The 11279-nt window shown below is 40.5% G+C and overlaps 1 protein-coding gene across 1 annotated transcript in view; it reads right to left on the bottom strand.

The window, feature by feature from the left end:
• The window catches only part of Myo3a (myosin IIIA), a 229092-nt gene that overhangs the window by 27477 nt on the left and 190336 nt on the right, over positions 1-11279 (bottom strand). Inside the window, exons 29-30 of the mRNA XM_021155802.1 lie at positions 7992-8883; positions 6363-6507 (exon numbers count right to left, since the gene is read on the bottom strand). Of these exons, the coding sequence (XP_021011461.1) occupies positions 6363-6507; positions 7992-8883 (1037 nt within the window). The remainder of the gene's footprint in view (positions 1-6362; positions 6508-7991; positions 8884-11279) is intronic.

Below are 11279 nucleotides of genomic sequence, written 5' to 3'. Positions count from 1 at the left end.
TAGGATCTGATGGTGTTTTGGATTTCCTCAGGTTCTGTTGTTATGTCTCCCCCCCCCCTTTTTTTCCTGGTGCTGGTATTTTATTTCTTTGTGTACATTAGGCCATGAATTCGTATGGAATGGGCTCCAACAGCTCAGGCTCTTTTCTGTTAGTCCTCACAAAGTGTGCTTCTCTGGGTGGCTCAGAATGATGCTTCAGCTGCACCCAGGTGCCCTTCTCTTTGGTTTATCTATCTTGTTGATTTTCTGAAAGAACCCGCTCCTGGTTTGGTTGATTCTTTGACTAATTCTTTTTGTTACTACTTAGTTGATATCAGCCCTGAGTTTGATTATTTCCTGATGTCTACTCCTCTTGGGTGAATTTGCTTCCTTTTGTTCTAGAGCTTTTAGGTGTGCTGTCAAGCTGGTAGTGTATGCTCTCTCTAGTTTCTTTTTGGATGCACTCAGGGCTATGAGTTTTCCTCTTAGGAATGCTTTCATTGTGTCCCATAAGTTTGGGTATGTTGTGGCTTCATTTTCATTAAACTACAAAAAGGCTTTTATCTCTTGCTTCAATACTTCCTTGACCAAGTCATCATTGAGTAGAGTGTTGTTCATTTTCCACATGAATGTTGACTTTCCATTATTCATGTTGTTATTGGAAATCAGCCTTAGTCCATGGTGATCTGATAGGATGTATGGAATAATTTCAATATTTTTGTATCTGTTGAGGCCTGTTTTGTGACCAATTATATGGTCAGTTTTGGAGAAGGTACCATGAGGTGCTGAGAAAAAGGTATATCCTTTTATTTTCGGATAAAATGTCCTGTAGATATCTGTTAAATCCATTTGTTTCATAACTTCTTTTAGTGTCCATGTGTCTCTGTTTACTTTCTGTTTCCATGAACTGTCCATTGGTGAGAGTGGGGTGTTGAAGTCTCCCACTATTATTGTGTGAGGTACAATGTGTGCTTTGAGCTTTACTAAAGTTTCTTGAATGAATGTAGATGCCCTTGCATTTGGAGCATAATTATTTAGAATTGAGAGTTCCTCTTGGCAGATTTTATCTTTGATAAGTATGAAATGCCCCTCCTTTTTTTTTTTATTGTTTCTACTTCCATTTTTAGAACCTGGGTGGTTTTGTTTTATTCCATCACCTGTTTGATAGTGTTTTCCTGTAACTCTCTAAGGGATTTTTGTGTTTCCTCTTTAAAGGTTTCTAGCTGTTTACCTGTGTTTTCCTGTATTTCCTTCTTTAAGTCCTCCATCATCATCATGAGAAGTGACTTTAGATTCATGTCTTGCTTTTCTGATGTGATGGGTTATCCAGGACTTGCCATGGTGGGAGAATTTGGTTCTGATGATGCCAAGTAAGCTTTGTTTCTGTTGCTTCTTTTCTTATGCGTGCCTCCTGACATCTGATTATATCAAGTGCTTGTTGCCCTCAGTATATCTGATTGGAGCCTGCCATTCACCAGTGCTGGTGCTGACCAGAAGGGACTTGTGCCCCATGGTCAGGCCGGTTTTCTGCTTCCTACTGCTGTCTCAGGTCCTGTGCGATTGGATTGGAACCGATGTTGTGTTCCACTCACCAGTGATCCTAAGATTGTGTGGAGAGTCCTCTGGGGACCGTGGGGGTGTTCACTGACTCTGCGCCCTAGGTGATCTGGTGCTGGCACAGACTGGAAGGCGTGTTTATCCTTTGAATAGAGGAAGGTTACTGATGTGGTTGAATTAATTTTATATCCAGCAACTTTGCTGAAGTTATTTATCAGGTTTAGGAGTCCTCTAGTGGAATTTTTGGGGTCACTTATTTATACTCTCATATCATCTGCAAATAGTGATATTTTGACTTCTTCCTTTCCAATTTCCATCCCTTTGACCTCCTTTTGTTGTCTAATTGCTCTGGCTAGGACTTCAAGTAGTATATTGAATAGCTAGGGAGAGAGTGGGAAGCCTTGTCTAGTCCCTGATTTTAGTGGGATTGCTTCAAGTTTCTCTCCATTTAGTTTGATGTTGGCTACTGGATTTCTGTATATTGCTTTTATTATGTTTAGGTATGGGCCTTGAATTCTTGATCTTTCCAAGACTTTTATCATGATCACACCCGGGTGTGGGATTTTGTGAAATGCTTTCTCAGCATCTAATGAGATGATCATGTGGTTTTTGTCTTTGAGTTTGTTTATATAGTGGATTACGATGATGGATTTCTGTATATTGAACCATCCCTGAATCTTTGGGATGAAGCCTACTTGATCATGATGGATGATCATTTTGATGTGTTCTTGGATTTGGTTTGTGAGAATTTTTTGAGTATTTTTGTATCGATATTCAAAAGGGAAATTGAAGTTCTCTTTCTTTGTTGGGTCTTTGTTTGGTTTAGGTATCAGAGTAATTGTGGCTTCATAGAATGAATTGAGTAGAGTAACTTCTCTTTCTATATTGTGGAATAGTTTGAGGAGTATTGGTATTAGGTCTTCTTTGAAGATATGATAGAACCCTGCATCTTTAGCTGCATATGAAACCTAGAGCAATCTACAGCTACTGTACCCTACCCTATTCAGTCCCTCTAGCACAGGACATGAGCCAACCTAATGGACTCTTGCTGAATTTTATTCTTCTCACTGTTAGACGTTCTGACCAAAGCCAGGGGGCAGAAGAATAGTAGGGCCCAAGGCCACTGTATGCATAGCTGTGTTTGTTAAGTGTCACTACAAACAGTGTGGTCTGGTAACTGACAGGAACTTGAAGATTCTGTCCCTTTCTCCCACGTCAGGCAAACAGCTACAGTCATCTTAGTTTTTTGTTTGTTTGTTTGTTTATTTTTTGTTTTTTGCTTTGTTTTTTGTTTTTGTTTTTTTAGCATTTTGATTTTTAATTTTTACTTTAAATTTTATCATTTAAATGCAAATTAGAAAACATCACACATAAAAAATAAATGAACAAAAACCCAAACCCAGACCCAAAGACTATACAACTCAACACTTAGAGTGAGCGTTCTGGTATGTAACTTCCAAATAAATTTTGAAAGCAAAAGGCTTTTTGAAAGCAAAAATGTTGAGCAAGTGTCTCCTCTTATACGTATTTAAAAAGAATTCTTTATAGCTGAGTGTGGTAGTATACATCTTTAATCCTGGCACTTGAGAGACAGAGGCAGGTGGTCTTGAGTTCAAGACTAGCCTGTTCTACAAATGAAATTCCAGGACAGTCAGGGCTTTTTCACAAAGAAATCCTGTCCCAGTAAGTAAGTAAGTAAGTAAGTAAGTAAGTAAGTAAGTAAGTAAGTAAGCAAGTAAATAAATAAATAGTAATAATAATTCTTTGTGTTTACAGGGGCTACTTCAAATAACATTTCTATTTCTGTATATTCATAATGCAATGCTGTGTGTAACAGGAAAAACAATTTACATGACAATCTGCTGTCCTGTGATAAAGTCTGTTTCAGTTAAATATTATCCTTCTTAAGACACTCTCTGTGTATGTTCACTGTGAAATTTGAAATCATTGATTCTATCAATTAGATATTTTATCTGTTTACATTTCAAATGTTATCCCCTTTCCTGGTTTCCCCTCTGCAAACCCCCTAGCCCATCCCTGCCCTGCTTCTATGAGGGTGCTCCCCCACCCACCTATGCACTCCTGCCTCCCTGCCCTAACATTTCCCTACAATGGGGCATGGAGCCTTCATAGGACCAAGGGCCTTCCCTTCCACTGATGCCAGATAAGGCCCCCTCAGCCCCTTCAGTCCTTCCCCTAACTCTTCCATTGGGGTCCTTGTGCTCAGTTTGATGGTTTGCTGCCAGCATCTGCATCTGTATTGGTCAAGATCTGGCAAAGCCTCTCCCAGGAGAAAGTTGTGTCAGGCTCCTGTCAGCAAGCACTTCTTGGCAGCAGCAATATTGTCTGGGTTTGGTTTCTGCATGTGGGATGTATCCACTTGTTTTGTTTTTTATTCAGAGGTTTTGGCAAAGAAATCAAAAGGTATTGAACAAGGTCATATGACTTTTCCTAGCTTTGCTGAGAGCTACATGTTACAGAAATGGAGTCAGGTATCTCTCAAGAGAGCAAAGGTGTTGAAATTGAAGGGAAATAAAAGATTTTTTCTTGGAAGAATCCTGAAGTTTCAGCAGGGCCAGGAGGGGTGGGTAGGGCTCCTGAGGCTTTTAGTAGCAGCACTTCTACCTCTGCCCCACCCCTACCCCACAGCTGCCTGAGGACATAATCCATAGAGAAAAGGCTTCCTGGAACATGGGTAAATGAGGTAATACTTCAGATTTCTGGTTTTCTGATCCTGCTTGGAGGATCTTATTATGGAGGTTGTAGAGGCCAATAGGAGTCATGGGTGTCCTGATAGTAACTCATGGACAAATGACTAGAGACTATGAGCTCTACCTGATCCTTCAGAGACATAGAAGACCCTAAGGACTTTGTACATCCCTAGAGAACTGGAGTCAGATAATTCTAGACATGGGGTGGACTGTGACTGAGGATGCTGCTGCTGAGGATGTGGGCTCAAGATAGCCCTTATACACCACTAATGGGAATATAAACCAGGCCAGCCTATCTGTGGAAATCACTGTGGAGGTTTCTCCTAAAACTGAAAATAGACCTATCATATGATCTAGCTAGGTCACTCCTAGCTGTTTACCCAATGGACCTCAAGTCACCATATCATGGAGATAACTTCATGTCAGTGTTTGTCTCAGTGTTATTCATAACAGCCAAGTTATGAAACCAAGTGAGGCGCCCAACTACAAAGCCGTGGACACAGAGAGTATATCATACATACACAGTGAAATTGTTTTCAGCTCTAAAAAATGAAGTTGTAGCATTTTCAGGAAAATGCATGTGGGTGGACATGGTCATGTTAAGTGAATTAAGTCAGCCCCAGAAAGACACGTTTATATGCTTTCTCTTATTTGTGGTCCTTAGAGTTTGTGCAGTATATGAAATTTTGTGTGAATATATGACATGAAAGGAGAAAAGAAACTGTCTAGGGGAACAAAGGGAGTTAGCTGGAAGGGGAAGGGGTAAGAAAGGGGAGGGCAGAGTTACAGAGGGAATGAAATTCAGCATGCAGCACGTATTTGTATGAACATACTCTTAAATAGCACAGTACCACGAATGATCAATCAACAGCATTGTCTTAGTACCACCATGCCTGGATCTAATTTAGCTGGGTAGGATCTTGCCCCAAGGTCCCACTCCCTTAATCTTTATCTCCTAGAACACAAGATTTTGCTCCATTTCACTTCCTGGTACTCCTTTAATACTCAAACCATCTGCTTGTGGACGTTGTACATCGTGGTGCGGAGCCTAGTGCGCACCACGATGTACAACGTCCACAAGCAGACCACAAAACCAGTCTTTATGCCACATTCTGAAATTCTTCTCCTTTGAAATCTCTTGGGCCAGGTCAACACAGTTCAAATTACTCCCAGCAACTAAGTCTTCCATATTCCTACTAGGATGACCCATTAAGCCCCATTTAAAGCATTCCATTGCTTTCCAAATACAAAGTCCCAAAATCCACATTCTGTCAAATAAAAGCATGGTCAGGCCTATCACAGCAATACCCCACTCCTGGTACCAACTTCTGTCTTAGTTAGGGTTTTACTGCTGTGAACAGACACTATGACCAAGGCAAGTCTTATAAAAAAAACAACATTTAATTGGGGCTGGCTTACAGGTTCAGAGGTTCAGTCCATTATCATCAAGGTGGGAGCATGGCAGTATCCAGGCAGGCATGGCACAGGAGGAGCTGAGAGTTCTATGTCTTTATCCAAAGGCTGCTAGTGGAAGACTGACTTCCAGGCAACTAGGGTGAGGATCTTATACCCACACCCACAGTGACACACCCATTCCAACCAGGTCACACCTATTCCAACAAGGCCACACCTTCAGATGGTGCCACTCCATGGTCCAAGGATATACAAACCATCACAAGCATGAAAAATAAAAGAAAACATAATGCTTACAGTTTTATGTCTCTGAACAGAGGTTCACAGGCTCCACACTCTTCCAGATGTGATCTTGAAATAGGGATATTTCATGTTTGCTTTTCATATTAATCTGACATCATAGTTCCCTCTCTGAGCTCCCTCTTGCTCTCTGATGGTATTATAGGTCATATTAAGGTTACGTTGTATAAAAGGGAGAAAATAATGAATTAAAAATACCTAGGAGAGTGGTATTAGAGACAGCAGAAGATAGGTAAAACATTCTGGAAAATTATGTGTCTGCTTGTAAGATATAGAATGAAAGAAAGGCCTCAACTCTCCCGTGAGGCAGACCATTGCCTCAAGTCACAGAACACAAATCGAAGACACCAAGAGTTTGGCATTTCCTTCTCTTTGGGTGTCTCTACCATTATTGATCTTTACCTGAGAGGTATTGGTGAGTAGAAACATGTCTGTTGATTGGTTTATGGCGATAGATACCTAGATAAAATGGCTTCAGTTGCTGGGCCAAAATAATTTCATTCAAGTTTTTCTGCAGAATGAAATACTCTTCAGATAACTTTGATATCTAAAAAAAGGCCATATATCAGATTAAATAAAAAGAATTACAGGGCTCTATGGGCATACAAAATTCACAGTTCTTTACAGACTCCCTAGAACTCTCAAGTTCTTCTCCAGGAGGTACCTGAACCTTTGAATCCAGGTTTAATAAATCCTAACTTTACACCACCTTCCATGCTGAGCTACTTATCCACATCACATTTTTTCCCACTCAACAGTTACAAACCCTTGAATTCCTGGGGCTCCTGAGATCGGGCATTGGCACTTATTGCTGTGGTGGTCTAATTCTAAGGTCCTTATTGGCTTTTGGGTATGTTAAGCCTTCCTTCTTCTTCCATTTTCTTGGGTGACTTCAAGGCTTGGTCCTCTTCCTCTCTTGCCTTGACCCCTCATTTCCAAGATCTACCACATAGTTACTCTGCTTTCTATCCCTTATAACCTGGATGTCCTGATAGGGAGGGTGCAGGGTTCATAATTTTCTGACTCTAGGTATACACTAGTCAGTGCTTCTACATCTATTCATCTGTCTTAGTTGCTGATCAGCGACTTGATCTTTGCTGAGAAAATTTGTGCAACAAAGAAAAGGAAGATTGCATGCATGTAAAACTCCCCTTTCATGCTGCTTAAAACTAGAAGAGGAAGGACTTAGGGACACTAATCAATAGCAGATTGCCATTGATAGCTGAAGGGTAGAGATAGATACTGGGCTTGACCTCAAGGTGGAGACCCAGGGCAGGTGTAATACTCTCTCAGGATTCAGCTCTCACAGGGAACAAAACTTAGATTAGGGAGCAAGGATATTAGATATCCTCCTTTAAACCACCCCACTACAGAATTTCTTTTTTTATTTTACAGACTACTGGCTCTGCTTGTAATTTGTTCAATTGGAAGTCATCTAGTTAACATCTGTCACTTCATACAGAATGAAGTAAAAGTGCTGATACAGAAAGACATTTTCTTGAGGTCAGATACCTAGAAAGAGAGGGCAGGAATAGGCGTTCGCTGCTCCTATGATCTCTCCTAGAATATTCTTGTCAGAGCTCCAGAATTGCTTATTGTCGTGAGACTTTTATGTTCATCAAATACTGGGCCTGCTAAGCCACCTTATCAGATTTTTAACAGATCATTATGCCATACAAAGTAAAATTTGGGGGATGGAGGATACCTATGCTTTCAACCTTTTAAAATGCCTAAAAAAACCCTCACATTTTTAATGATAACAATGATCTCATGGATACATGAAACTTTCTACTATCCAGTGGCCTCTGGGATCTTACTACAGGTGTTTCTATCATAATTTTATTACTAACTCTTATCACAATGTATGGGCATAAAAGTACATGGCTACTAAAATAGCACAGCCATCAATATATGTTATTAAAAATGTCTGATAAGCATAGATACAACAATCCTCCAGTTATTGATTATTTGTTGAAACAGTTATTGGGTAGTTTGAGGAGAGTTTATCAGTGAATAAATTTATTTACATACCTGTCTTGAAAACATTGCTAAATCCCACGCTTCTTTTTTTGAAGCCATTTTTGAGTCTCTCTCATCCACCATCTTGATATGATGGACTCCGTCCTGCTTTGTTGGACAGGAATAAACATTGTGAGTGTTTTTTGCTACTTCTGTGGATGATGAAAGGATCTTTTGATTCTTAAAGGGAGGTGCGAGCCTGTCCTTTCCCAGCTGTTGCTTTTTCTTGGAACTCTGGTATTTGCTATGAAGGAACACAGCAGCCTTGTCTTCTTCCTGGGCCTGAGGCACTGGTCCAGTGTCTTCTTCTCCAAGGAACCCTAGCAAGTGGTAGTCTCTCTCCAGGTTGCCCAGTGGTGCATTCTGGGTAACCACAGATATATTTTTTTCTTTTTCTTTGCCATCTGCATTTTGATAGACTGACTTTTGGCTAAGACTAGGATCCAAAGTTTTTCTCAGGTAAATCTCCTCAGTCAGCCACAGCCCTGGGCAGCTTGTCCTTTCCCATGTCTCCCTTCCTTCTAGACATGTTGCTTTTGATTCTTCAAAGTTGCTTCCCTCTGTGTACCACTGACAGTAACTCTGGATCACAGCATCTCCTTTCTCCTCTTTCCTCATCTTTCTGCTTTCTTCCAGGTCTTGCACATACTTCTGCCTGGGGCTTACTTCTGCCCAAGTGTCCCCCACAATATATAGCTCTTGATTCTGTCCTTCTGCATACACATTGCTCATTTTCTTCTGAGTATGGTATCTTCTGTTGTTACTCTCAACATTGGTGGCTTTTGCCTCTGCTCTGAAGGGAGCTGTCTTCCCAGCAGATGGGCTCTCTTTGTTGTTTGGAGTTGAAATGTTGGATTCATTAGTAGGCACTGCGATTTCTGTTTGTTTCTTCACAAAAGATTCCCTGTGCAAAACATGGAACTGAACATAAGATAGTGCTAAACTAGAGCATATCACTTTTGTTAGTAGTTGTGTGAAATACTGCATTTAAGGAAGGCAAAAGAATGAAAGACAACTCAAAATAAGAACAAGTCAAATCTCATTAATAAAGAATCTCACCAAATGTTCTCTGTACTGATGCCTGGGATGGCTATTTGAATAAAAAAACAGTTTCAACTTAGAATGAGAAACAGGCTATCATGGGAAGAACTATATTTCTATTTGATGAGATACGAAAATTCTACACGTGATCAAGTGAGTCAAACATTCAGAGTAGGTGAAGAGAGGCTCATCAGGCTCCACTCCTGGCTGAGGGGCATCGGCATTGAAGGTGAAAAGAGTCCATTTTCTTCAGGGAAGTGACCCCCGTTAGGTTGCACATTCTCTAGTTGATTCTCCTACCATGCCCACAACAGCATAGATTGGAGTCAATGGGCTAGGAGAGGACACAAAGTTGTGAGGGGATGTGGTAGGAGGTAAAGTGTTTTGTGAAGCCCTGAGAGGAACAGGGGTTGGTATGATCAAAATACATTGTATACATCTAGGAAACCCTCAAAGAATGGAATTTAATCCTTTCAGAATATAACCTTAATGACAAAAAGTACATAATGATAAGATGCAGAAAATACACCTGGTTTTGGAGACAGTATTCAGTGTGTTCATCGGGGTCATATACTGGACTTTATCAAGTGCCACACTTACTGATCACAGGAAATATCTTGAGAAATTAAAGTTAACTCAGTGTCATCTCTCTACTCATGATTGTGTAGTACACAACGATTCTCTGCCATTTGAAGATTTGAAGACAGGGAGGCAAGATCTTCTGTATGCCGTTTTCTTCTTTCTTTTTCAGACAGTATAAATTCCATATAAGAACATCACAGACATGAAAAGGGCATTTTACCATAGAGTTAAAAACTCACCATCTGACATCATAATACTGTCTCCTGTGATTGGTAGCAGGAGGAGGGTAGCATGGGGGGAGGTGGTGTTTGTAGAGGGTAGTTGCTCACAATTTGTACTTGTCTTGTAGTCTTTAGGAGAGTTGTGATCTTTTGGAATCTATATTTGTGAGAAAAGGCTCTTATTTGAGTAAGACTTAAAAAAAATAGATGGGGATTCCACTGTTTGTGGCAGGGTCTTGCGGTGAAGCTCCACTGGTGTTGAACTCAGAGTCTTCCCCCTCAGTATCCTAAATGCAGGGACTACAGGCCACATCCAACATATTTTCCTGGTTTTACTGAATGCTTCTTAGACAGCTGGTGGCATGTTCAGGCTTATATCAGGAACATAACAGAGTACTGGAGGATCAGTCAGCAAATATGATAGAGAATGATAAATCCTCTTAATTTCACTTTAGTAGTTGCATTAGTATTCTGAATGCTTTCATAGCACCCTATTGACAATATTTATATTTGATCAAAATATGACCAAGACAAGACAGAGTTGCTATGTGGAAAGATCCATTGTAAATTTGTTTTGAAACTTTTATCTTACTGATAAGACACAGTTTGCTGTCTGTATACATGGCTAAGATTCCAAGGTTTGCCTCACCACAAAGACACATGAATTCATTCTGTACCCGAGCTAGTCCAGCGCTTGGAGGACCTCAGAGTCACATGCAGGATGCTTCTCAGGAGAACATCTCAGACTTCTCGCCTGGGAAGAACAGCTGAACTCTTCTGACATCTGCTGAGAGGCTAAGAGAGCTTAACCTTTCTAAAAATGGGGGTTTTCTAGGCCACAGATCAGGAGTGTTTGGTAAAGGAAGAAGTAAATCAAGGACTGCAGATGGAGAGGTGGGCTGTGGTGTGTGTGACTGTAAAGTAAAGACATAGTCTGTAAGAGGGCTCCAGAGCTCAGGTCTTGGGATGTGGTGTGTGTGTCAGGCCTCTCCTTTGCTGGATTTCTTTTCTCTTTCCTATTAGGCTCTCTTAGAGTCTACAAGTTGTAATTTCTAGAAGCAATAAAAATTGTATGTAGCATGTATGTGTGCGTGTGGTATATGCAAGTTTTCATGTAGGTGTGTGCATGTGTGTATATACATGAGTATGGAGACCTGAGGTCGATGTTGGCTGTCTTCCTCAATTGTTCTCCATCTTATTTTTTGAGACAAGGACACTCACTGAACCTGGAGCTAACTGATTCAGCAAGTTGACTTGTCAGTCATTTGGCTGCAGGAATCCATCTGTTTTCATTTCTAAGTGCTGGGATTATACAGCTGGGCTGCCACTCCTGGCTTGTATGGAGAGCACTTTACTTTTGCTATCATCTATCTATCTATCTATCTATCTATCTATCTATCTATCTATCTATCTATCATCTATCTATCTATCTATCTATCTATCTATCTATCTATCT

This window comes from Mus caroli, chromosome 2, assembly GCF_900094665.2.
Source record: "Mus caroli chromosome 2, CAROLI_EIJ_v1.1, whole genome shotgun sequence".
Taxonomy (NCBI): domain Eukaryota; kingdom Metazoa; phylum Chordata; class Mammalia; order Rodentia; family Muridae; genus Mus; species Mus caroli.
This window is presented reverse-complemented; position numbering and strand designations above follow the sequence as displayed.